This window comes from Hypanus sabinus, chromosome 7 (assembly GCF_030144855.1).
Source record: "Hypanus sabinus isolate sHypSab1 chromosome 7, sHypSab1.hap1, whole genome shotgun sequence".
NCBI classification, from domain to species: domain Eukaryota; kingdom Metazoa; phylum Chordata; class Chondrichthyes; order Myliobatiformes; family Dasyatidae; genus Hypanus; species Hypanus sabinus.
The window spans coordinates 132783088-132810886 of NC_082712.1; the positions used below are offsets into that span (position 1 = coordinate 132783088).

Consider the following 27799-nt stretch of genomic DNA (forward strand, 5'->3'; position numbering starts at 1 on the left):
ACATACAGATAATATACGTCGTCAATACTAAATCTAAAAGTGCGGGTATAATAATAGTCAATAAGAAATAGCTCTATCATTGTCTAGGGGATCATGTATTGTCTGATGGAAATATAAAAAGTCACTTTAGTTCATTCAAGCTGTAGGCTGCAGCCTTTTTTTGGTTGGAGAGAAAGACGGAGGTTTAACTTGCCCATTCCTTTTATGATGTCAATCCTTTGAGAGTCGTTGGGGGACTGGTTTCCTCTTTGTGGTTAGCTAAAGCCGTGCTTCCGTGGCAAGACCCACCAATTCCGAGGCAAATGGAAAAGGGACGCACGTGGGCGGTTTCCACTGGCTTTCACTATTACGCTGTTACAGGAGTTCTAGCCTTTCTTCTGGTGCGTCTGAGAGGCTGTTCCCACAGACCCTCTTTTATCCTGACTCACAGGGTCTCAGATGTCAATCAGGTTGGGATGATGCAATCCCTCCACCAACCCCCCCCCCCCCGGTTCGTTGCCTGGGGGCTTCGATGCATTGTACAGTATTCAATCCACAATTCCGTCTCCAAGAGACAATAGCCGTTATCAATGGGTCCGCCTTTCGGAGGCCAGGACACATTCCAAACTCTTTGTGGATTCTGCATGTCTTTCTCTCATTTCCTGGGTCTCCTGAACTGGCTTAATAGTGATCTTGTGATTCTGAAAAAGGAGGGGGCCACGGACGTAACACTACGGAAAAGGATCTTAGCAATTGTAGGGATGACTTACAGTGGATTGAAAAGCTATAAGCATACAGACATTAAGAAAGGGGATGAGCTAGAACTTTTGGAAAGCATCAAGTTGATTAAGTCTTTGGGACCAGATGAGAAGTACCCCAGACTACTGTGGGAAGCAAGGGAGGAGATTGCTGAGCCTTTGGCAATGATCTTTGTATCATCAATGGGAACAGGAGAGGTTCCGGAGGATTGGAGGGTTGCAGATGTTGTTCCCTTATTCAAGAAAGGGAGTAGAGGTAGCCCAGGAATTTATAGACCCATGAGTCTTACTTCAGTGGTTGGTAAGTTTGATGGAGAAGATCCTGAGAGGCAGGATTTATGAACATTTGGAGAGGCATAATATGATTAGGAATAGTCAGCATGGCTTTGCCAAAGGCAGGTCATGCCTTACGAGCCTGATTGAATTTTTTGAGGATGTGACTGAACACATTGATGAAGGTAGAGCTGTAGATGTAGTGTATATGGATTTCTTTAAGGCTTTTGATATGGTACCCCATGCAAGGCTTATTGAGAAAATAAGAAGGCATGGGATCCAAGGGGACTTTGCTTTGTGGATCCAGAAGTGGCTTGCCCACGGAAGGCAAAGAGTGGTTGTAGATGAGTCATATTCTGCATGGAGGTTGGTGACCAGTGGTGTGCTTCAAGGATCTGTTCTGAGACCCCTTCTGTTGTGTGAAGGGCTGTCAGAGGTTAAAGCGGGACACTGATAGGATGCAAAACTGGGCTAAGGAGTGGCAGATGGAGTTCAACCCAGATAAGTGTGAGGTGGTTCATTTGGGTAGGTCAAATATGATGGCAGAATTTAGTATTAATGGTAAGATTCTTGGCAGTGTGGAGGATCAGCAGGATCTTGGGGTCAGAGTCCATAGGACACTCAAAGCTGCTGCGCAGGTTGACTCTGTGGTTAAGGAGGAATACGGTTCATTGGCCTTCATCAAATGTGGGATTCAGTTTAAGAGCTGAGATGTAATATTACAGCTATATAGGACCTTGGTCAGACCCCACTTGGTGTACTGTGCTCAATTCCATTCACCTCACTACAGGAAGGATGTGGAAACTGTAGAGGGAGTGCAGAGGAGATTTACAAAGATGTTGCCTGGATTGGGGAGTATACGTTATAAGAATTGGTTGAGTGAACTTAGCCTTTTCTCCTTGGAGCAATGGAGGATGAGAGGTGACCTGATAGAGGTGTATAAGATGATGAGAGGCATTGATCATGTGGATAGTCAGAGGCTTTTTCCCAGGTCTGAAATGGTAACACGAGAAGGACAGTTTTAAGGTGCTTGGAAGTAGGTACAGAGGAGATGTCAGGGGTAAGTTTTTTTTACGCAGAGAGTGGTAAGCACGTGGAATGGGCTGCTGGCGATGGGTGATGGAGGTGGATACAATAGGGTCTTTTAAGAGACTCCTAGATAGGTACATGGAGCTTAGAAAAAGAGAGGGCTATGGGTAACACCAGATAACTTCTAAAGTAAGTACATGTTTGGCATAGCATTGTGGGCCAAAGGGCCTGTATTATGCTGTAGGTTTTCAACATTTTTTTTAAAGTACAGGGTTTCCCTCCCACCACTGTTGATGCTGCCCTCACCTGCAACTCCTCCATTTCCCAGACATCCACGCTCACCCCATCTTCTCGCCAATGTAACAGTGACAGAGTTCATTTTGTCCTTTTTTACTACCCCATTGGTATCTGCATCCAAGCCATTATACTCCACCATCTTTAAAGAGATCCCACAACCAAAGATATCTTTACCTCCACTTTCTACCATGATCTCTCCCTCTGCAATTCCCTTACCCATTAATTCTCACTCCACCCCAACTAATTTCCCTCCCAGCACTTAACCCTGCAAGTGGCCTGAGTGCTACACCTCATTATACACCTCCCTCACCTCCATTCAGGGCCCCAGGCAGTGCTTCCTGGTGAGGCAACACTTCACCTGCAAATCTGCAGGGATCGTCTACTGTGTTTAGTGCTCCTAATGCGGCCTCCTCTTCATTGGTGAGACCCTTTGTAAATTGGGGGAATGCTCCATCGAGCACCTCCACATCATCCACCACAAGTGAGACTTCCCGGTGACCAAACATCTTAATTCAGATTCCCATTCCTGTTCTAAAGCATCAGTCCACGGACTCCTCGTTTGCCACGATGAGGCACACAGGGAGGAGGAGTAAAACCTGGTATTCCATATGTGTAGCCTCCAATCTGATGGCATGAATATCGATTTCTCCTTCATCCCCTTTCCTCTATTCCCCACTCTACCTTTTACCTCTTCTCAGCGGGCTATTACTTCCCCCTTGATCCCTTCCTCCTTCCCTTTTTTCCATGGCCCTCTCTCCTCTCCTATCAGATTCCTCCCTCTCCAGCCCTTGACCTTTCCCACCCACCTGGCTTCAGCTATCAACTTCCAGCTAGCCTCCTTCCCTCCACCCACCCTTTTTTATTCTGGCATCTTCCCCCTCCCTTCATAGTCCTGAAGAAGGGCTTCTGTGCAAAGCATCAACTACCTATTCATTTCCGTAGACATGGCCTGAACCATAGAACATACTTGTTCTCAAAATTTCCATTTAATATAGATGGAATTGATTTATCCCATATGTTCAATGCTGGCTCATAAAGCAATCCCATTTTCCAACCAATTTTCCCTATAAACTATTCCTTTGATTAATTTCACCACCCAGCTACACAAGGGACAATTTATCACAACCAACTAACCTACAAATCAGCTTGTTTTGGGGATGTGGGAGGAAACTGGACCAGCAGAGCAAAGCGCAGTGTCACAGGCCAAATGTACAAATTCACACAGAAAAAGATCCAAGGTTATGTGTGAACTCAGACTACAGGAGCTGTGAAGCTGCACCTCCAGCAGCTGCAGCACTGTATCACCCACTGGGTGTGTGGCACTGAACAATACCACTGTTCACTCAAAGCTTTCTTGCTCAAGAGGAAGAGATCAATGCAACAATCCCACAGAAATACCAAAACATGATCAAACAGAATTTGACTGAGCCATTGCCATTTCATAAACAACAACAATATTTTTTACTTAAATGTCAAATGGCTCACACTAGGGGTGTGCAGAACTATCAGGATTTCTCTGCCATATGATTATTATTGCATGGATGCCCCTGTTAACTGCACCATTCACTATCGGCTTGATATACCCAATGAAGCTGCATTATTTACTGATCTTACAATCTGGCAACCTCCAGCTGGTAAAGTGTGGGATAATATTAGATCAAATTTGTGCCTGTAAAAGGAGGTCAAGAGTAGAATCATGCTTAAGTTTTAAAATACTTTTTCAGAATTGCAACAGAATTTTCTTTATCCTGTTTGCATGTCAGAGCTTTGATATTGAAGTTGTGCCATGTTACTGATATGGTCAAAGACTGATAACACTTCCAGGGAATTATATCTCTGATTTCCACTTGCACACTACGACACTGAAAGATTTCCCAATATTTCGCCAATGTTTTGCTGAGAGCTACTTACTCTTAGGTAGATTAACAAACCAGACCTGTTTCCATAAGCACAAGATATGAAGATGCTGTAAGTCTTGAGCAAAACACACAAAATGCTGAAGGAACTCAGCAAGTCAGGCAGCATCTGTGAAGGGGAATAAACAGGATGAGGCCTTCATCAGGGCTGGGAATGAAAGGGGCAGAAGCCAGAATAAGAAGGTGGGGGAGGGGAAGGAGTGCACACTTGCGGGTGATAGGTGAGACCAAGTGAGGGAGAAGGTGTGTGGGTGGGATAAAGTAAGAAGCTGGGAAAGAAAGCTCCCCCTATCCCTTCCCTACTCATTCTGGTTTCTGCCCCTTCCGTTCCAGTCCTACGGTATCTTCAGCTGAGTTGTTCCATTGAGCTCATCAGTACTGATCCAGGAAAATTGTACAGAAATAACCATATAAAGTCTGATAGTGTCATGAAACAATTCTTTAACAGAAATAGCTGAGGTAAAGTTCTGGGAATGGTCTGAACTAGCTGTACTGTATTCTACAATCAAAATAAAGATTGGGAAACATACTCATTAATCAGTGAAAAGAAATCTGAAACATGGCTGTACAGAAGAGTCTAACTGTGGCAGATTGTAACAGTCAGCAGTGATAGGAAAGAAAAATGGAGTATGTAAATGTGGGCTATTCTGGCAAAATACAGCAACAAAGAACTGAATTTTACAAACTGTGCAACACATTCTTCATATAAAAAGAAGCACTGCTGGATTGAATAACAGAAATGAAAATGAACCACAAGAGATAATGGAAGGAAACATAGGGGAATACACAGCCAATCTTGATAAATATAGATCCACATGTGTGAGAAAATCAAAGCAGTGAATCAGAAATGATGATTATAATACAATAAGGAAACATATAAAAGGTTACTTCACCAAGTATCAGAACATCAGGGATAAGATCATGATCAATAGTGACCAGGAGAACCACATTTAAAAATAAAGAACTACCATTGAAAAGTAAAGAAATAGTGATAAAACAGGTCAAATAAGTATTCAAATGAATGCTTCAACCAAGTTGACGATTCAAGGGATCAGGGAAAGAACTGACAAAGTGAAACTACAAAATTATTAAGCAACATAAAAAATATTGTCCAGACATAAATAATGAAACCAAAAGCAAGAAAGAGACAACATTCTGTAAAATTGCATATAAAGCCAAAAAAAGTGACAGAAATCTTAATAAAATGATTTCACCTCTGAGTTCACTAAGGATACTAACACATTCCGATAATGTGAACAAATAATCAAAATGATAAAATGTATTCTAGATAGAAAGGCAAGAGTTAATTGAGAAATCAATCAAACTTGAGAGAATAATATCCTTGGCTGTGATGGACTGCATCAACTTAAGAAAATAAGCTAGGGCACAGAAATCAGAGGTGATGTTACATCTGTACACATCAGTCACTCCAACCATTTGTGCCGGGAAAGCCCTTGTGCTCCTTTTGGTATTGTCCCAAGTACTGTTGATGAGCTGGGCATTGTTTGCCCAGCAAAGGGCCACACCTAGGTCCACGTGGGCAGAAAGAGCATGGACCAAGACACCGGCAACTAGCGGCAGAAGATCTGCCCCACTGTATACTGTATATTCTGCTATCCAGCAATCTAAGTATATCCAGAAAGCTTGCTAACTAAGGGCACAACCAAGCCCTGTGATATTAGTAATCATTAGTTTTTGGAACAAAGAAACAAAACATCTGGGGTAGATGTGATACTGCTCAATATGATCACAATACACACAGGAGGTTGGTGCCACACAAGAGACCACTACAAAAGATTCGTGCTGATGGGATTGCAGACCGGTCAGTAACAAAGCGTTAGCAAATGAGAACTGGATGGTGGAAATAAATGGTTTCCCACTCAGAATGGCAGGCTGCAAATAGTAGAATGCCACAAGGATCAGTAATTGACCCTCACGTAATAACAGTGATACTCTGCTGGTAATGGATAGAATAATACAGCCAAATTATTTCCTGTAGGCCTTTAGTGAAACCACATATTCTATATTGTGCACCACACTTCTGACCGTTCCTCCTCCTGCCTTGTTATTGATAAAATTATGCAATTTTCATCTGCAAGTGAAAATTAAAACAAACTACGAATGCTAGAGATAAAAAGTATATACTGTAAACTTGGAAACATTCACAGTCCAGGCAGATTACAAAGATTCTTAAGTATTAACTTTGCTAACCATTCCACTGCCTGACCTGCAACATTTCCAACACTTTCTGATTTTTAATATTATACTCTCCATTTGATGTACTACTTAAACTCAATTAACATTAATATAAATGCAGGAAAATATCAATCAAAAGAATGCAATAGCATATCATCTTTTCTCATTAAGCTTTTAATACTGTAACTTTTGCACAGTACTGTAGTAATTTTATGTATTGAACTGCTTCCACAAAACAAATTTCATGACATATGTGAGTGATGATAAGCATGATTCTGATATGGGTCTCTATTGTGGACTGAGAATGGGAAGGGGGCGGGGAGGGGGAAATCATGGTTGGGAAAAGAGAGAGGGGAGGAAGTGGGAAACACCAGAGAGACATTCTGTAATGATCAATAAACCATTTGTTTTGAATCAAATAACCTTGCCTGGTGTCCCAGGGCTGGGTGTGTCTGCACCTGCGCCAGCACCCACCCCAGCTGTTTTTTTCTGCCACATGTCCCATATCCCTCAATTGGTACTCTACCCTTGCCATTCACAACATCCTTTGCTCCCACCAGATTTAGAGTACTGTGATATCACTCACAGTAAGACAATCCAACCTGAGTTTCAATCTATTTGAAAGATTCAGTCATTCTGATATGTTTCAGGACACCAATAACCTCATTGCAGTGTATACATTATTGCACAATGAACAAGCAAATTCAGAACTTACAATGGATATACTCCCATCAGTATTTCCATTGCACAGGATGTCACTGAGATATTCGCCTCTTTGCTTACAAGGAGACAATATTTCAGTATCTATTGTATTTCCAATAACAATCTGTTATTTTTGTAGCTTCCCAAATCTGAAGGACAGGACTTCCAATTCCATTCATACAAAACACGCTGAAGTCACCCACACAAGATATTATTTTGCATGTGAAGTTCACGAAGATTTATGAGCTTCACTTACTTTGACTTGGCCAAATAGGGACACATAAATATTCATTTATCTGTATTTGTTGTTGAGCTCAATGATTTGCCCTCTAAACAGTGGCTGCTAGGATCAGAAAATATTGAAGTACTTAATTATAAACACTAATTCAATCTAAATGTATTTGGTATATACCATTTTAAAGGAGTGCATGCTGTTAAGAGGCATAGACAGAGTCTTTCAGCCAGCATCTTTTTCCCAGGGCAGAAAGGGCTAATACGAGGGCATAATTTTAAGGTATTTGGAGGAAAGTATGGGGGGGGGGGGAATGTCAGGAGTAGATTTATGCATGAAATGCATGCCAGAGAATGGTGGTAGCAGCAAATACATTAGAGAGATTTAAAAGACTCTCAGATGGGTGTATGGATGAATGAAAAATACCGGGCTCTGCAGGAGGGGTTAGACTGATCTTGGTTTGGGTTAAAATGTCAGCACAACATTGCTGGCCAAAGAGCTTGCACTGACCTATGCTGTATGTTCTACGGTTTAATTGCTTTATCAACCTCCATAACTGATTCTTTCTTTAAATGCATCATGATAACTTTTCCCAATTAAATACGCCAAAATGGAAGAGTACTTTTGAAGTTTGTCAGACCTACATTGTGATGACTTCAAATTTGTCCTTTTTTTAATTAAGAAATAATATATCTCTTGAATAGCTAAGCATCATCCCACAATAATTCATCAGCATACCCTACAAAAGTGTCCAAACGTCTTTCTTTACATTGGTGAATATAACCTACTGTTACACAAATTGTTTTGCTGGAAAAATATTTCTCCCTGAAAGCATCATTCACATCACGGATGCTTTAGTTTACTAAGTACTGAACGGTATTGCTCCTTGGAAGCGCAATCTTTTAAAAAAATAAATTAACCCTGTAATCTGAAACACAGGTTGTACACATCATGCTTTTTTTTCTCTTTTTCTTTCTTTTTAAATCTTTTTATTAATTTTAAACAAACATAAATGAAACATGAATACAAAGTGTTTGAGAGTACATAATTAATAGTTTAAATAGACATTCAGATAATAATATATAACCTCCCAAACTCATAACAATGATGAACAAAGAAATAAAAAGAAAAAAAAAACACTAACCAACATGGGCCAATATATAATGTCAAATACATACAGTAGTGCCAATAACTCCGAACCTCCATCCAAATAATTAAGGATAATATAAGTAAGGTTTAGGAAAAGACAATTCAACTCAAATGAAAATGTTGAATAAATAGTCTCCAAGTTTCTACAAATTTAACTAAAGGGTCAAAAACAACACTTCTAATTTTTTCTAAGCTCAAACAAGAAATGGTTTGAGAAAACCACTGAAATATAGTTGGAGGATTAATTTCTTTCCAATTCAATAGAATAGATCTTCTAGCCATTAGTGTAACAAATGCAATCATTTGTCGGGATGAAGAGGATAGACAACTATTATCCACCATTGGTAAACCAAATATTGCAGTAAAAGGATGCGGTTGGATATTAATATTCAAAACTCTTGAAATAATACTGAAAATATCTTTCCAGTAATTTTGTAAACAAGGGCAAGACCAAAACATGTGGGTTAATGAGGCAACATCAAAATGACATCTGTCACAGGTTGCTTTTTTTTCTCATGCTCATTTCCAATGCAGCAATGCTATCCAATTTGTCATCAAAACTCTCAGTTCTCAACCTCATTTATACATTTTATCTGCACGGATTTCAGCATAATCTTATCTGTACAACATAACTAGTTGACTTCAACTGTAACTCGCACTTTTCTTTCCTCAATTATATAATGCCCTAAATTATACCTTTGATCTTCATTTATTTGAGACATCAAAGCTTTAAATGCTGTTCTGTGACTTTAAAGATGTCTTTGTTCCAATTTCAGTATCACATTTTGGCATCTGCTTTCAGTTCTGTATGTGGATGAGTAACTACCATGACTTTTCTCTCATTTTTAAATTAGAGATTTATCATGAATTGTCATTTGCTTTCTTATCTTCCACTTGCTTTTTTCTCAACTCTTTATCCTGCCCCAGGTTATGTTTCATTTCACCTCTTTTTCTGAAGAAAGCTTTGTTCAAAAGTCTAGATATATCACGAAAAATGACATCCATACTTTCCAAAACGATATACCAGATGTCTGGTATAGAATCAGTTTTTTCAAGAACTCATGGTTTTGATATTTCTAAACTTTGATAATGTCCAACCTGACGGCATGAACATCAAATTCTCTAACTTCTGTAAATTTCTCCACCCCCACTTTTCTCTTTTTCCATTTCCAATTCTGGTCCCCCCCTTTCTCTTCTTTTCTCCTCACCTCCCCCCCCTTGCCCCTCCACCTTCCCTTTCTATCATTGTCCATTCTCCACTTCTATCAGATTCCTTCTTCTTCATCTCTTTACCTTTTCCACCTGTCATCTTCCAGCTTCTTATTTCATTCCCCCTTTCCTCACTCATCTATTTTTCCCCCTCATCTGGTTTCACCTATCATCAGCCAGCTTGTATTCCTTCCCCTCTCCCTGCCTTCTTACCCTGGCTTGATGAAGGGACTAGGCCTGAAATGTTGACTGTTCATTTCCCTTCATAGATACTGCCTCATCTGCTGAGTTCCTCAGGCATTTTGTGTTTGTTTCTCCAGATTTCCAGCATCCACAGAATGTCCTGAGTTTGTGTGTCGGAGATAATATTTTATCCAATCTACGTCCTGTCTAGTGGAAGCAAATGCACCAATATAACACAAAGAGAAATGCAAAGCTGATATAGTCATCAAAGAATTAGAGTTGCTTGTGGTCAGGAAAAGGTGTTCATATATATTATCAGCATCATCTTCCTTGAAACTAATTACTTCTTGTGCAATTTCAAACACTCTGCATCTTTGCTTGTAATGATATATCAAAATCATTCACTGATCATTACTGTCCCAATTTTGCCTTCCATTGTGGTAATCCTTTATTAGAACTAGACACCAGCTGCCTGTCCCAGTGATGCATGTTTACAAGTATAAATGAGCATTCCTGAATTGAATTACTAACTTAGATCAGCTCCTTTTTTAAAGTGCACAGGACATATTCTTCAATTGGTTGACAAGCCAGTTACCAAAATATATCAAATTCTGATAAGTTCTCATGAGCACATTCATTTTGAAAGTGAAAATCTTTTTTATATCCAAAAGATATCCATATCTGTTTCAGAAAAAAGACTTTACTTCAGTTTCACTTTGTTCAGAAATCAATACCACAAAGCCTATGCCTTGGATTTCCCAGATTGCGAACTTTTTTAATTGCTATCCTCATTCCTTGTCGGACCTTGGCTACTCTCAGGTTTCAGGAGCAATACCTCATGTTGTATCTGGGTAATCTCCAACATGACGTAACGAACATCCATTTCTCTATTTCCCACTTTGGCTGCTTACCAGTTCTCCTATCACCTCCCCCAGTGTCCCGTCATCCCCTTTCTCCTGTGATCCCATCACCTCTCCCATCAGATTCCTTCTTCTCCAGCCCTTTCCCTTTTCCAGTTATCATCTCCCAGCTTCTTACTTCATCCTCCGTCCCCTATCTAACTGGCTTCACCTGTCACCTTCTAGTTTGCCCTTCTTCCCCTCCCCAAACCACCTCATTGTGGTGCCTTCCCCCAAGCAAATTCGATCCAACTTTAATGAAATAAAACTAGGTGTAAAGAGGAAGCAAAGAATCAGTATTTTATGCACTATTACATGTTTTCTCCACCCAATGATAAAGATGGTTTCACTGTGCCATTACATTTTCCATCCAAATCCACATAAAAAGTATCAATTATCAAAACATTTTAAATTCCACACCATGATTTCTTTCTTCATCATTTACTAGAATTAATGCCTCATCTGGCATATCATTCTTGTGGGTTTGCTACCAATCATCCAGACCGTGGTCTGTAACCCATTAAAGGGCGTGCTGAATCTGAATACTAATATGGAACAGATCTTCGTCCTCTTGCTGTCATCTGCCTTCCAGCTCCAATGAAATACATGTCACAGTGGATCTGTCAACTAAGTGTCAGAGGAACATCTGACTTTAGGATGTAGTGAGGCACATTCAGCTCTCACAGTGGAAATCCATTTGTGAAATGCTATTATGGTGAAATGGGGCAGGACTTTAAAGCAGGGAACTAATTTTTTTAAAGGTGAGTTCAGTTCAGCTGGCATCACAATAATTCAACGTGTCTTGCTCTTTAATCTTAACACGGTTGTAAGATTATAGCACAGCAATGACAAAGTAGTGATGGAGTTTATTCTTTGTGACTGATGCACCCCTATCTGCTTTCTGCTGCTTGGAGCAGCCAGGGCAGCTTGTTACAGAAACTTAAGAGTCAGAATCAGAATAAGGTTTAATATCATGACATTTGTTGTCTTTGTGGCAGCAGTACAATGCAATGCATAATAATAGAAAATAAAACTGGATTTGAGTAAGTATATGTTGTATATATTAAATAGTTAAATTAAGTAAATAGTACAAAAATAGAAACAACAAAGGAGAGAGGTAGACAATAATCAGACAACAACTAGAAATAAAGAAAAATATCTAAAATGTGAATATTCAAAGAATTTTTTAACCAAATGCAACAGATTATCAAACTTGCTTCTCCCCACCCCACCCTTTTGTTATCAAAAAACAAATTAAAACAACTGCATCAGTGGTACCACCTGGAAAAATACTCCCACAGGCTAAAATATTGAATCCACCTGGATGAATTCCATTCTCATTCATTTCCAAAAGGAATACACTTTTATTGATAAGGCATAACTACATTATTGTTTTGAAATTAATTTAAATTTTGAACCGTAATTAACACTGTATACAAACACCTCTCCTTATAATTTTATACAGTATAACATCATGTATAAATACGCCAAACGCTTTATTCACCTGGTAATACTCAAACATTTAAATGAAAACTTTTAACTTCAGCTCTAAAAGACAGCATCCAAGCCCTCCAAGACTATTGGTATTGTGGATTGGTGAAATTGCTATGAAAGGATAGCAGCAAATTAAATAATAAAGTGACAGAGCAGAAACATTCTGCAAAAATTGTGCTGTTGCAGTCAGTTGTGTAAAAGTGATGTCATAAGGATGTAAACAAAGCTCTAGATAGTTTGTGAAACTGCTTGTCAAATAAATGACAACATTTTCTGTCATCTACAGAGGCCATATATTCTGTCTTTAAAATATTATCATTTATTAAAGCATTGACTTGGCAAGCATTGCAATGACAGGTGTAAGTAATTGCATAAGGAGTGACTTCAGTCAACAAGCATGATGCTGACAAATTATCCCCAACCTAAATATTTTAACTTTGCTTATCGTTCTGGAGATACTACCTGACCTGCTGAATGTTTACAACATATCCTGTTTCCATTCTTTTGTTTCTGTCCTTGTTCCCCTTTCAGATAATCATGATCACTCCCTTTATTGTGTTTGTTTCTCTTGCTTCCATTTTATCACAGGTAGAGTCAGAGGCACACAGCACAGAAACAGGCTTTTGGCCAGCCCCAATGCAGTTATATTAATCTTTTGTTAATCTCATTTTATTCTCCTCATATTCCCATTAACTCTTCCTAGATTCTACCACTACCTACACAACAGGGCTAGGTTACAGTAGCCAGAGGCCTAATAACCTACCAATCCGGACCATCGGAAATCCACGTGCTCATAGTGGAACATGCAAACTGTAGCCAGCCAACACCAGGAGTCAGATATCATTGGGCACTTGTGTTACACAAATGTTCCTACCACTTATCAGCCCATGCCTAAATGTTGACTTGGTGATGCTGCATGCAAGCATAAATTATGTCATTGCTGAAAGTTTGCAAAAAGAGTAAAGCACAATTTCAGGGGCTTTGGAATGGGAGAAGGCAGGGGTGCTGAGTGATGGGGTAGAAGTGAAAAGGAAGATTCGGGCAGCCATGTGATACAGGTAGTAGAGTTGCACCACTCAATACCCCCACTGTCCTTGCCCTTGTGTTTTACTCATTTTGCAGTTCTTCAACAATGAGTCGCACACAGCAACACCAAGTCAACGGTTAGGGATGGGCTGATAAGTGGTGGGAGCACTGGTGTAACACAAGTGCCCAATGATACCCATCTCCAACAAGAGGGAGTCAACCTAACTACACTTGCCATTCAGTAGCATTAGCACGGTCAGATTTCTATTTTGATCAAAGTCTCCTCAGCCCAGGAGGTGGCTGTCAATTTTGATTGAAACACATCAGCACTACAATAGGTGACAAACTACATCCTGCAGTATGTCACACATTTCCTGTCACCCTTAAAATAGTTTCACTATAATTAATTAAAGGCCTTAGTTAGAAAGTGCCACAATAGATAGAAAGGCAAATTGTGATGAGGACTTTGTGATTCTGCAACAGGATGTAGACAGAATGAGTGACTGTACAAAAACCTGGCAAATGGAATTTAAAGTGAAGAAGTGTGAGGTCATGCATTTTGGTTTAGAGGAATGCAAGGTGGATTTCTAAAAGGCAAGTGGCTAAAGTCCAGCAGGAACTAGATGTTCTCATGCACAGGCAGGGCCAATTAGCAGTTAAGAATTTAAATGGAATATTACCCTCTTTTTGTAAAGCAGGTGGTTTAATAGGGAGGCATTCTGGAGGACACACCCAGAAAGTGATGTATATATTTTGTCCCCCCTACCTAAAAAAAGGAGCTTCATCTGGCTAATTCGGTAGACAATTTTGGTTTACATTCTTTGAAGTTTAGAAGACTGAATGGTGACCTTAACCAAACATAAGATCCGAAAGGGCATCATGGGATAGATGTTTTTCCATTGTTGGGAGAGGCATAAGCAAATGGGCATAACAATAGAATAAGGGACTGGTCACTTAAGACTGTGGTGCATAGAATTGTCTTTCTGAGGGTAATGAATCTCAGGAATTCTCTGCTCACAAGTTTGGTAGAGGCCATTAAAAATATTTAAATAGAAATCAGATCAAGGAACTGATGATTATTGAGAACTATTATGATGAGGAGTTGAGACTAGCATAGATCAGCCTTGATCATTTTGAATGGCAGGCTGGTTTGAGAGCTTGGTAGCTAAATCTTTCTCCTTGTGTACTTCTGCCTGGATGTGTCAAAAAGCTCAACACTCTCCAGCTAAGACCTGCTGATTTGATGAATACCTAATTTACGACCCTAAGCATTGACTCATTCCACCACTGGCTTATAGTGGCCTACACTACCTACAAAATGTACCTCAGCACCTGGCAAATCCAACTCTACCACCAAGAAGGTCACAAGCGTCAGATACTTGGTATCACCACCACCTGCATGTTCCTCATCGACTGTGCAGCATCCTAACAAGGAAATACCTTACAGTTCCTTCATCATTGTTGATCAAAATACAGGAAATCCCTCCCTAACAGCACTGTGGAAACACTTCCAGCTGAAGCAGTACGCAGTGATTCAAGAAGGCCACACACTGTGAGCTTAAGAGAATATTATGGACGACAAATAAACACTGGTATTAACAACTGTCAGATCGCAAAACACAAATAAATTTAGTAAAAGGCCCTTCAATATACTGATTTAAAATCTCCAAGTTTGCTTTTCCCATACCAGTATTTCTTCTTCTTTGAGCAAAAATACAGCTCCTCTCATTTCCTTGCAGGGATTTGGTTCCATACATTGTCAACTGCTTGCCTTGTGCAGCATAGTCTAGTAACTGAAGGGGGCATCGCAGCTAACCTGCACTCAAACTTGCCTCACACTTTCACATCATTGCACACATTGTTTCATCTGGAAAGACAATTGAAGATCGTGGCTCCAATTAAAATAGAAAATAAATTCAGAATGGACTGGGAATAGAACTGAGTTGTTACTGTTTCCAAGCTTTATCTGACCTTATTCATTAGAGCTAATAACAGAGCTCATAGATAATCAACACCACAATTTCATTTCTTCCAAATTAACTTTCATATTTAATTTCCTTTTTAATGATTGTCCACAAACAAAATCTCACAAGTCAATTCATATCCAAGACTAAGTTAATAGGAGTTAAAAAGATGACATTATATTACCTCCACAATTCTGTCTTTTGATCTTTAACTGGATGTAATCTTGCATTTCACCTTTTCATTGTTCTTCATTTTAAAAGTTAATGATTCATTCTGAAGCATAAGGGAAAGGATTCAATTGATATTTAGACAAGTCCATGGACTAGTATGTTTACTAGTAGAGACTTTTCCATGAACACATTTAAGTATCAATTGAACCCCTTCTCCTTATAGAAACCTGGTATAACATACATTTTGCAGAAAGCTACATAAATTAAATGGACTATTGTCCTACTGAATGCTTTAATCAAGATAATGGCCAGTTTAACTTCTCCTGCAGTGTAATTTTGAAGTTTACAGAAATCAGTAGTATCTGGTAAATATTCATGGGCAGATTGGAAGTAATAAATGTAAATTATAATAGTGCCTTAAGTGCACTCTTTGATATGGTTAATGCACTTTATAAAGCTACAGTGTCCTCTAGTGGTGTAGACTGGATACTGCAATGTTAAAATTACATATTTTCCCATGGAACATCAAAGCAAAATTATCTGCAAATCTGAACCCATGGATTATAAACTTTAAAGTGTGGAAGTCATTACCAATCAATTCTTTGTGTTCAAAGGATTTATACAGTCAAATTTGTAATTCTATAAAAATATCAAGACAGCAGTAGGGTTATAAGAAATTGAAACACCAGGCAGTCATTCAATTCCTTGAGCATATTTTGCTAGTAAATTAGATCATGGCTGATATATTTTTATATTATTTACTTGTCCTTGCTCCATATACTTTGTGATTTTTATTGAACGAAAATGCACTAGGGGTTTATTGGATAGGACTGCTCTAGATTTCAACTAATGAAATCATTCTTGATTGCATTTTTGAAAGCCCCTTATTTTATGATTCTTTATTCCATATTCCACTTTCAGCAATGAAAATCACTTCATTGTACCAATCATACAATGAGCTGGAACTCCTCATATCAAAGTCTGGTCCTGGCATAAAGGGAAGACATACAAGACGATGCTCCAAAAAGGCAGCTTACGTCATTAAGGGGCCCATCAGCCAGGATGTGCTCTCTTCTCATTGCCTCCAACGAGGAGGAGATACAGGAGCATGAAGACACACACTTACCATTTTAGGAACAGCTTCTTCTTTAGCATCATCTGATTTCCAATGGACAATGAATCCAGGTACACCACCTTGGGTTTCTCTTTCTTTTTTGTTGCTCCCTTTGTGCACTACCACACACACACTATTGCGATGTACTGGTGCCACAAAACAACATAGTTTATGACATCCAGTATGCCAGTGATATTAAACCTGATTCTGATTCAGGTGATAGCACTTGTAATGGCTGTTGATCGCCAGCTCTTCCAGTGTTCTGAACAAAGGAGCTGCCCGTCAAAAACTGGTAGTTGCTGACCTAAAGGCTGATTTATACTTGTGCGTACGGGCTACGCTACAGCCTATGCCATTACCCTGATTTTAACTTCTGCGTCGTTCTATGCCGTAGCGAGCATGCTTTGGTGTGCTCCAAACCACTAGTTGGCAGTGGGGTTTCTGTGCCACTATGTTGAGTTTCTTCGTGAGAGACATGGACGAGGAAATGCATTTCAAACATTTTCGCAAGTCAGCAGGTAGGTTTGACGATTTGGTTCATCTATTTCGCATCGGTGTACACACAGCTTACAGACATGGCGGAGAAGCAGCAACCGGAAATGCGAAGCTACCAAGTGGACCAATCACAGTTGTGGTCTGCATCGCTGCGACGCACAACTGTTCTGGAGAGGTGCACGTCACCCTACTGCACAGGGTACAGTGTAGGGTACACATTACTTTCGGTGTAGATGTGATGTACAATTATAAATCAGCCTTAAGGCAAAAATATAAAACAAGGCTGACTCCATGCAAGGGCGCATGTTTTTTCCAATGTCAAGGCTTCACACATTAACTAAAAAATAAAACTCATAAATATAATCATTAATCTGAGTAATTTAAATAATCAAGTTTAATTATCATTCAACCATACATGAATATAGCCAAAGTAAACAGTTTTGCTCTGGAGCCAAGGCTCAAAACGTATTATCAACAGCACACAATACACTGCACATCGCACTTTGTACAAGTAGCACATATGGTTACAATTTCAGAAAAACATACAGTCACAAAGAAAAAAATGTATAGCCCAAGTCTGAGTGTTCAGCTTGTTCTTCCACTGATGAACACCAGAGGGCAGGAAAATAATTATAATAAACAGAAAATATGTATATTTGATTCTGGTTATTTCAGCCATCAGTTAATTGGATCAGCCGCTTATTTGGGACAACTTCAAAGAACAAAAACTAATCAAGAAAATAGCCAGGATTACCTTTTTTATTTTGGACACAATGCCACTAAATTGGGGCAGGAGACTATTACTGAACAGTTTCTAACATTTACAGTACTTGTGCGGCCATTAGACACTACACCATACTTTGAGTGAAGAGTTTTTAAATAGCATCAGCTGCATGTGTTTGTGTCCAAAAAGCAGTGGTTTTTGTCACTGACAGTTGGTGAGAAATAAGCAACAAGACAGTTCAGATTAGTTTTGCTCACTACAATTTCAAGCATACAGGCTTTGAGATGCCAGGAATGGCCGGGAGTGAAAATGAAACAATTTCACTGGTTCAACAAGCTGGGACCATGAAGAATTTGAAGTTATCGACAATCATCTTGAATATTACAAGGAAAATGAAGATATGGAGGATGCAATTGACAACACTATTGTATGACGTCAGTCCATTACTTGCATCAGATGTCTGTGTTGTCTTTGTTAATTTACAATCAAAAGAATGCAATGTGGATAAGTTTCTCTGTTGCTATGTATTAGGAACTAACACACAGTTTTATAGTACTGTAGTAGTATTAATAGTGTTTAAATCTGGTCTGTATTTCATTTAAATACATAATTTGTTGCTCAGTTTGGCTTTTTGTAGCTTTTTAATTATTTTCATGAAACTTTGTCTAATTGGGCCAATGTGTACTTGTCCGGATATGTCCAAGTTAACTGGAATCCACCGTACTGGCACAAATTGAAGCAACGGTTAGATGTGAACAAGGGATGAGGTTAATGAATGGTAACATGAAGGGGTAGTGTTACCTTGAAATTTATCTTCAAGAGTGAGTCATTTTTAAGAGTAAAATCTTTCCAAAATATTAGTTACTCTTGTTCATGAAGTACTTGTATTTGTGTAGCACCTTTAATATCATTTAAGTGTTTCTCAGGAGACAAAAATAGCATATGAGATTAAAAGAGAGTAACTGCTTTGTCAGACAGGTGCATTTTGAGAAGCATTTTAAAGAGGCACACAGAATAATGGAGGTACTGAGAAGGTATGAGACTGGGACACAAATACTGGCAGATGCATAAAAAAAGGTAATTTCCCTAATGTATAAAGTCAGACTGCAGGCTATACAGCATAATAAGATAATATTATACTTTTGCTTGTTTGCTTTTACCCTTTTCCTGGACACGGCTGATGGGTGCAAGCATAATTTATGGGGAAAATCACAGATTGATGTACACACACTTTGACATTATCTTTCTGTTGAAGAAGCTGGAGAAGTTACTTCTTGCACGATAAATAGTCATAAAGTTATGGTTCCCCTTCCAATCTTTAACATTTTCTAGGTCCTGGTAATATGATAGTGGCAATGTAATTCTTGATTCATCAAAATGGGATTCCAGAGGTCAATATTCTAAATCCACTTAGTGAAGGAGTCTACTTGGTCTTGTGTTAATATGAATGATAGATTTAAAAAACTGTCTGCAAAATCTCCTCTACACATTATAGACTTAACCAGAGTTTTAGAGTCATTGTTGTAGAGCACTACAGCACAGAAATAGGTCATCTAGACTGTGGCAGCCTGGTCTTCTGTCTAGTCCCATCCACCTATCCAGACCTATTAAATGTTGTAATTGAACCTGTATCTACTACTTTTTGTTGTGTTGGTGTGTGGCCTAGTGGATAAGGCATTGGTCTAGTGATCTGAAGGTCACTGTTTCGAGCCTCAGCTGAGGCAGCATGTTGTGTCCTTGAGCAAGACACTTAACAACACATTGCTCTGTGACGTCACTGGTGCCAAGCTGCTTGGGTCCTAGTGCCCTTCCTTTGGACCACATCGGTGGCATGGAGAGGGGAAGCTTGCAGCTTGGGCAACTGCCGGTCTCCCATACAACCCTGCCCAGGCCTGCACCCTGGAAACCTTCCAATCCATGGTCTCACGAGACAAACGGATGCCTATACTATTTCTGCTGGCAGCTCGGTCCAGACTCGCACCACCCCATGAATGAAGAAATTCCCCTTCTGATCCCTTCCAATATTTCACCTTCCATTATTTTTATTCCGGGCGATGACAGAGTCAGTACATATTGAAAGTTGGCTTAATTCATGATGAAATGTTGCCAGGGAGGGGCAGATGTGAGTCTGTCTGTTTGGGAGCCAGGCATACCAGCATACACCCACCCCCACCCCCAGTGGAGATCTGATCAACAACCCCACCTTGCTCCTCCTGGGCTTCTCTCCAGCTACCAGAAAAAAACTAGACAGACAGAAATACTCAGAAGCCGACATGCCAAAATGGCACAAGACACTACACTGATGGGGTGCCTGACAAACCCCAGTTTGTCCCTGTAGTGCCCCAATCCAGCACATCCTTTATCTGGTTCAAATATGCTCTCTTACCAAGATCCGAGATGGCTTTGCCGCCGTCCATCGATGTGGCTGCAAGTTGGAGGAGTGGCTTGACTACCAACTAGGAGTGTGAAGAGAAAAACACCTGGAATACGAAGCAACCTTTCAACCTAATCCTTTGACCTCTACTTCTTGTCTCATCCAACCTGTAAAGAGAAAGTTCGTATGCATTCTCCCTATCTATACTTCTCATAACTTTGTCTGCCTCTCAAAGATCTCCCCTCATTCCCCTGTGCTCCAGTGAATAAAGTTCAAGCCTATTCAACTTTTCCCTAAAATTTACGTCACCAAGTCCCAGCAACATCCTTGTAAATGTAAATTAAATACTTGAGAATGGCATTCCAATTTTTTTCTGCAAAATATTTATCAATTGGCTAATGTTTGATATGACAAATGTACATGATCAGCCCTTTACTGGCAATTAAGATAAAGTTATCAAGCCATACAGCATGGAAACAGATCCTTTGGCCCACCAACAGTCACTGAACATCCATTCCAACACTGCTATTACCATTTCAACACTAAAATGCTTGATCCTTTCCCACATTCCCAGTATTCTCTCTAGATTTTACCATTGACCTACTAGACTTGAGAGGCAATTTACGGAGGCCAAGTAACTTTCCAACTGCATGTCCTTGGGATATGGGAGGAAACCAATGAGGTCACAGGGAAAATGTATGTCAACAGTTCTACATTGAGTTACTGTTCTACTCAAATGAAATCTTTTGTTCATCATGCTCAACTCAACAGTGCATTATAGCTACGTTTTTCACCAACAGCAATTAAAGAATCACTCTTGGACACAGTCCATTAATGCTCTGCCTATGATCCAGTGTCAAAAAATTCACTTTGCAGGTATATTTTGTTATATATATTTGATGTTTAGGAATTCAGAAAAATGAAACCTGCTCATAAAGTAATGAATAACTGCAGAATGAGAATATAATAATCTGTTAATATTAAGATCAATGCAAATGCAAGGGGGCATTCAGTTAAACTTGCAATTAACCTTCGGGCTGCTTGCTATTTCTCCAAAGGTCGCACAAAGAACAAAACGTTGTAATTCGTATTAAACTAACAACCCCACAGTACAGACACAAGACATAAGGCACTGAAATGGTGCCAAGATCTAGCCCACGGGTAAAAAAGTCTTTGTTCTTTTAATCACAACAGATGGTTAGTAATATGAGAAGAAATAATTGCTGCAACAAAGTTGCAGCAGTTGTCAGGCCTGAATGATAGCGAAGGAAGAGCTTAAGAATGGAAATGAATAGGCAATGATAACTATGAGCTAGCAATGCCAGTGAGAAACCAAAGCATCTAACTCGACTATGGTTCATGACATTTTGTTCATCTGTGATTAAGATCATTATATTCTCAGTATCAAAGTTTTTAGATGTCCTTTCAAGTAAGAAAAAAATTGCTTTAATTGCAAATGGCCTTGATTACATGACTTAGCTTCTTCCAACAGCTCCTTTACATTTTAATAATTCCTTCAACTTAAATATCTCTGATTCCTGTCATAATCATAATTCCTGTCACACCAGCCATGTGGTGAAAAAGGCACAACTGCACTTCTTTCACCTTAGATGATTGAAGAAGTTTGTTATGGGCTCCCAAGTCCTACGAACTTCCTACAGGGAATGAATTAAGAGCATCCAGACTGGCTATATCACTGCCTGCTATGGGAACTGTACTTCCCTCAATCACAAGACACTGCAGAGAGTGGTGTGGACAGACCAGCGCATCTGTGGTTGTGAAATTCCCATGATTTAAGATATTTACAAAGACAGGTGTAAAAAAAAAGGCCCAAAGGATCATTGCGGACCTGAGTCACCCCAACCACAAGCTGTTCCAGCTGTTACCACCCGGGAAATGGTACCGCAGCATAAAAGCCAGGACCAACAGGCTCTGGGACAGCTTCTTACACCAGGCCATCAGACTGCTTATCTCACGCTGATTTGAGTGTTACAAATGTTACATTGACTGTTCTATTTATTATAAATTATTATAAACTACTACAATTGCACTTTGCACATTTAGGAGGAGACTTAAAGATTTTTACTCCTCATGTATGTGAAGGATATAAGAAATAAAATCAATTCAATATTACAAACATTATTTCACACATGTACTAACTACATGTATTCTATGATCATCATTTTGCAACAATTATCAAGAATTCTGAAATATCCTCTGCCAATAATTATCATCAATATCTATTTAGCAATGAGCAACAAGGAGAGTTTTCTTGACATTGCATTTTATTCAAAATTTTCTTGATGTTGCATTTTATTCGAAGTATAGCAATACAGTGTATAGAAAATGAGTTGTCATTTATCTTCAAGGTACTTAAAGAGAATACTGCCCACACACAGTAGCATTTGTGTTGAATCAACCACTTAACATATAAGTTGAACTTACCAGCTTCTGTTGACACCACTTGCAGATCCCACACATCACGACCATCGCAGCAAGACAAATTATCACAGCTGCTGAAATTAGACCCACATCCAGGGCAAATGAATCTGATGAAGAACAAAGAAGAAGGGCAAGGGTTAGGTAACATGTCCACAGGTGAGCGCCAGCACTTGTTTACTACTTCATGGTACCAACCATTTAAAATTTTCTTTTCACAAACAGGAATCTTGCACGTTTGGCTGTCAGGTTAACTACAGATACCTGTGGTTTAAGTGAGCTGAGAGATATACTCATATCTTCTGTTCTCTTCTTTTGCATGAATAAATAACATTTTCTTTCTTGGTATAATAGCTGTTCATCTTATGATCTTGGTATTTATTACTTATTTATTATTAGTATTATTTCTTTTTTATTCTTCCTTTTTGTATCTGTACAGTTTGTCATTTGCACATTGGCCGGTTATCCGTCCGGTTGGGTGCAGTCTTTCATTGTGTTTCTTACATCTATTGTGAATTCCCGCAAGAAATTGAATCTCAGGGTTGCATATGATGACGTAAATGTACCTGTACTTTTATCATGAATTTACTTTGAACTTTGAAATTTTTATTGCCTTTATAGTTCTGCCTGGCTCTTTTAAGACTATATTGACTGCAATCTCCCTTCCAAATAACATACTATTCCAGCTTAAACATATAATTACAATTTGTTGACTTGTTAATATAAAGTTTCTTTAATTAATACCAGTGATCCCAAGGATTTCAAGTGTTTAAGGAGAAGTCTTACCAATCGCTCAAAACCTGACAGCAAGTTAAAATTAAGTCTCTACTTAACTATTGAAAATGGCACAGAAGAACTTTTAGTGGAAATATATCCATTTTGAGCTCTCAAAGCACAGGGATCATTCTTTAAATCCAAGTTATGCCATATTAGTATGCGCAGATTTATAATGTGATGGCTTGTGATGCTTTGGTGACATTTTTATGGCAATTTAAATTTTGTTGACATACTTCCGAGTGTCCTGACAGGGATGGCACGTGTAGTGATTGCTTCCTTGGCTGAGGTGCCTAGCGTAAGAGTTCAAGTTATAGGACAAGAGTTAGAAGAATAAGATGAGGATAATTTTTTTCATTCAGAGAAGAGTGAGCCAGTGGGTGGTTAATGCCAAGACTCCTAAGGATAAGAAGAATTTCTAGAAGCAGAAATGTCATATTGGGTGATAGGATCAATCATGATTGTATTGACTACTGGATCAGGCTCAAACAGCTGAATGGACTAATACTCTTACTAATTTCTTTGTTTATCTATAATCCTTAGTCAGAAAACTAAGATCTGTTTGTGCTAACAGCTCTGCATATAAATTAATGAGAGAATATATAATAGTCACATTTCTATTAACAAAGTGGTATAAATTGTTGAAGCTTTCCATGGCTGTATTGCAGTACTCCACTGGTCTACTGATAGAGGTCATTATACCGTGATTGTGACATTACATAGAAATATCAATGCAAAATAATGTTAAAGCTGCAAATATAATTCAATTGTTAGTATTTGGTAAGGTGAGATGAAGTGGTTCAGATTTTTTCTCCAAATTCTGACTATTGGCTGCACTTTACTTCAAGATATTGCCATTTTATAATTTTAATAAATAGGAATATGTGTTTTTACAATATTTAAATAAATAGGAATGTTTATCAAAATTTGCAAATCATCTGATGTTTACTTCTAGAGGTTAATAACTTCTAGAAATTGCTCTAAAGGATATATTCTGTTATTCATGACATGAACATTGAAAATACCAAATACTTTGTCAAAAATGTTTGTTCAGTTCAGAAGCACAGAACTGGGTTTACTGCCAATAGAATTCTTTTTCTCATTCCAAGTCCAACCCTGTCATCAACCTCCTAAACTTTTCCAATGAAGTATTGTCCTTAATATTTCAAAGATAAATATTACCAGCTTCTTCCTTTCACATTTACAGATTCGCATCACTCATGAATGATTTCAGATAGTTATTCTGCTTTCCCAATTTACATCTCCTCTGGGTCCATCTCGTTAACACTCACTTTCACTGTGCAACATCACTACTTTGTCATTTAATTTCCTCAGGCAGTTTGTAACTCTTTGTGTTCCCTCTGCTCCCCACCACCCCACATTTCTCACCATCTTAAAACTTGTTTTACCTTCGACTAAGTCATCAACCTAAAACATTAACTCAGATTATTATTCCATGCATGCTGCCTAACCTACTTCTAGTGTTTTACTTCAGATTCTCAGCATCTGCGATGTTTTTCTTTTAGAAATTGCAGTTACAATTAGAGCAAACAGCTCTTAAACATTTGAAGTATTCACATTCTCATGATAACAATTCCTTTCAGACTGGTGACAGGTAAAGATGACATTTTATGTTTTATTGCTGCTACTTTGTCACATACACATAAATGTGAAAGAAATGAGTTACAGACAACCCTTTGCAAGGAGCAACAGATTGCATAAGTTCCAGCTAATTATCGGAACAGACCCAATAACCAATTAAAGATTCATGTCCATTTATAGTAATTATACCCCTGGCCCACCAGCAATTAACAGTTACAATGAGATAAAACATAATGAATTGCAAAATGATGACAGGAGAGAGTATAAGGCATCTATCTTTGCTGATGATACAGAGTAGGTGAGAAAGTGAGCTGTGAAGACATATCATAATTGGGAAAATGTGGGTTTGGTAGGAAGCATAGAAAAATAAATACTTAAATGGTGCATTGAAGAATCTAGGTATGCTGGTGCAGGAAGTTCACATGGAAGAAGGCAAATGGAGTAAGGGACCTTGTGAGGAGTTTTCAAAAGAGTAAAGAAATCTTGCTACATTTTATGGAGTCATCAGTGTGACATTGGGTGCAGATTTGGAGTCTGTGACTACAATGGTTTCTTCATCCATATGGCTTGTCCCATTGGAGATCAAGTAAAATTGGTCTATACCGACAAAAGGAATTAAAGATGATCTCAATGATTTGTCACCATTAACATAAGAGCTGAGAGAAGGTACTGAATTTGGATGATCAGCCACAATTGTATGGATGGTGGAACAGTCTCAGGGAGCCAGTTTCAGACATTTCTGAGACTGGATTAGAGTGGTCCTGGCCTAGACCAGTCTAGGCATCAGTGAGCAACATATCAGAGGGGCAGTGAAACTTGTGTAACAGTGAAAGGAATCTGGAAGGGGAAAACAATCTAACTTGGCAGAAAATTCCAGCAATATAGGAAATAGAATAATAATGAGAATTATTAAAAATAATATGGTCCCCATATCCTTAGGCTGTTACGTAGGAATCTACCCAGAGCAGCCTTCCTGCTAGAGAGATTCTACTGGTTTCAAGTAATTTTATGCAAACACCCATCATTCTGAGTTAAGAATAAAAATTGCTGCACTTGGTTATAATAACATAACACTAACAGAGATCTAGTATAAACTACGATAAGACTAGATGAGAAATAGTTAAATACAATATAAACTGGAAGACCTGACTGAGAAAAAATCATGATTGGCAGTGTATATCTTTAGACTGTAGTGACATCAGACCAGATGGTGTGGAATATGAATCTGTTTGGTTAGGGCTAAGAAAATTATTTGGTGGACTAACAGTAAGTGGAAAGAGCATGATTAAGTAAATTATGAAAATGATAGATGACTTTAATTATCTAGAAATAAAACTTCAATTAGATGAAAAAGAAGCCAGGCAAAATAAGCTGTTAAGAAAAATTAGATACAACTATGGACAAGCCACAGGGAGCTTTCCAATGGGAGTTAATTAGATGAACAGAAAACATAGAATGTAGGACAGTACAGTACTATACTGGCCCTTTTAACCTTCTCCAAGATCAACCTAACCCTTCCCTCACATTGCCCTTCATTTTTCTTTCACCAAGATTCAGAGTCAGATTTAATATCCCTGACATATGTCATGAAATTTGTGGTTTTCTGGCAGTAGTACAATGCAATACATACAAATATACTATGCATTTCAATTATAAATATACATATATAATTAAATTAAATAGGTAGTTCAAAAAAAGAGAGCCAAGCTGGTGAGGTAGTGTTCATGGGGTCTATCTAAAAGTCTCTTAAATGTCTCTAATGTGTCATCCTCTTCCACCACCCCCAGCAGTTCTGTGAGGAAAAAACCTACTTCTGACATCTCTCCAAAAATTTCCTCCACTCACCTTAAAATTATGCCCTCTCTTATTAGCCATTGCTGCCCTGGGAAAAAGGTGCTGGCTATCCACTCTATCTATGTCTCTTATGATCTTCACCTTTATCAAGTCACCTCTCATCTTCCTTTGCTCCAACGAGAAAAGTCCGAGCTCAATCAACCTATCTTCATAAGACATATTTTCCAGTCCAGACAGCATCCTCATAAATCTCCTCTGTACCCTCTCTAAAGCTTCCATGTCCTTCTTCCAAGATGGTGACCAGAATTGAACACAATTCTCCTTGCATGGTCTCAGTAGAGTTTTATAGAACTTAAGAGTTCAATGCTTACTGGCAACTCTTGTGACACTACTATTACCAAACTATTACCAAAGGTCTATGTCATTCCTTTGGGCTCATCAGGTGCATGGAGAGGGGGAGCTTGCTACATGGGCAACATCTTGCTCTCCATAACGTACTGCCCAGGCTTGTGTATCTAGACAGGTAGGACACAATACCCATGGTCAACTCTGAGTGATGGATGCCTCATTATCAGGGTAGAGAAAATTTGGAAACTTGGAAATTAAACCAAGAGGAAACTTGAAGGGATTAGATAAGAGTAAAAATTGTTTCCTAAGCCAGTATTATTATTTATAAAAGGAACAGAAGTAATCAATTTTTTTGTAAATGCAGACTAGTGGCTATAATTTTCAATGAACTATATGTAGAGTTGTTGACACCTCCTCAAATGGAAATTGGATAAATGGTTCTTGGGAAAAAATACAGGAGCTTCAGGAAATAATTTGAGATTAGAGCTAAAACTATTGACCTTTGAAAGCAGGTTTAATATGACAATAGTCTCCTTCTGCATTGTACTTTTCAAAAGTTACATGGCTTTGGTAAAGTACAGAATGTAGAAATCTGCAGATGCATGGAAGACCAAAAGGTCTTTCAAAGCTGTAATTATCCTGCAATTTTGTAAAAGGA

At 38.8% G+C, this 27799-nt stretch overlaps 1 protein-coding gene across 2 annotated transcripts in view; it reads right to left on the minus strand.

Annotated features, from left to right (window-relative positions):
* Nucleotides 1-27799, minus strand: part of LOC132397220 (synaptotagmin-7-like) — a 518616-nt gene that overhangs the window by 234524 nt on the left and 256293 nt on the right. For both annotated transcript variants that reach the window (XM_059975671.1, XM_059975674.1), the window contains exon 2: nucleotides 22630-22733. In XM_059975671.1, the coding sequence (XP_059831654.1) occupies nucleotides 22630-22733 (104 nt within the window). The remainder of the gene's footprint in view (nucleotides 1-22629; nucleotides 22734-27799) is intronic.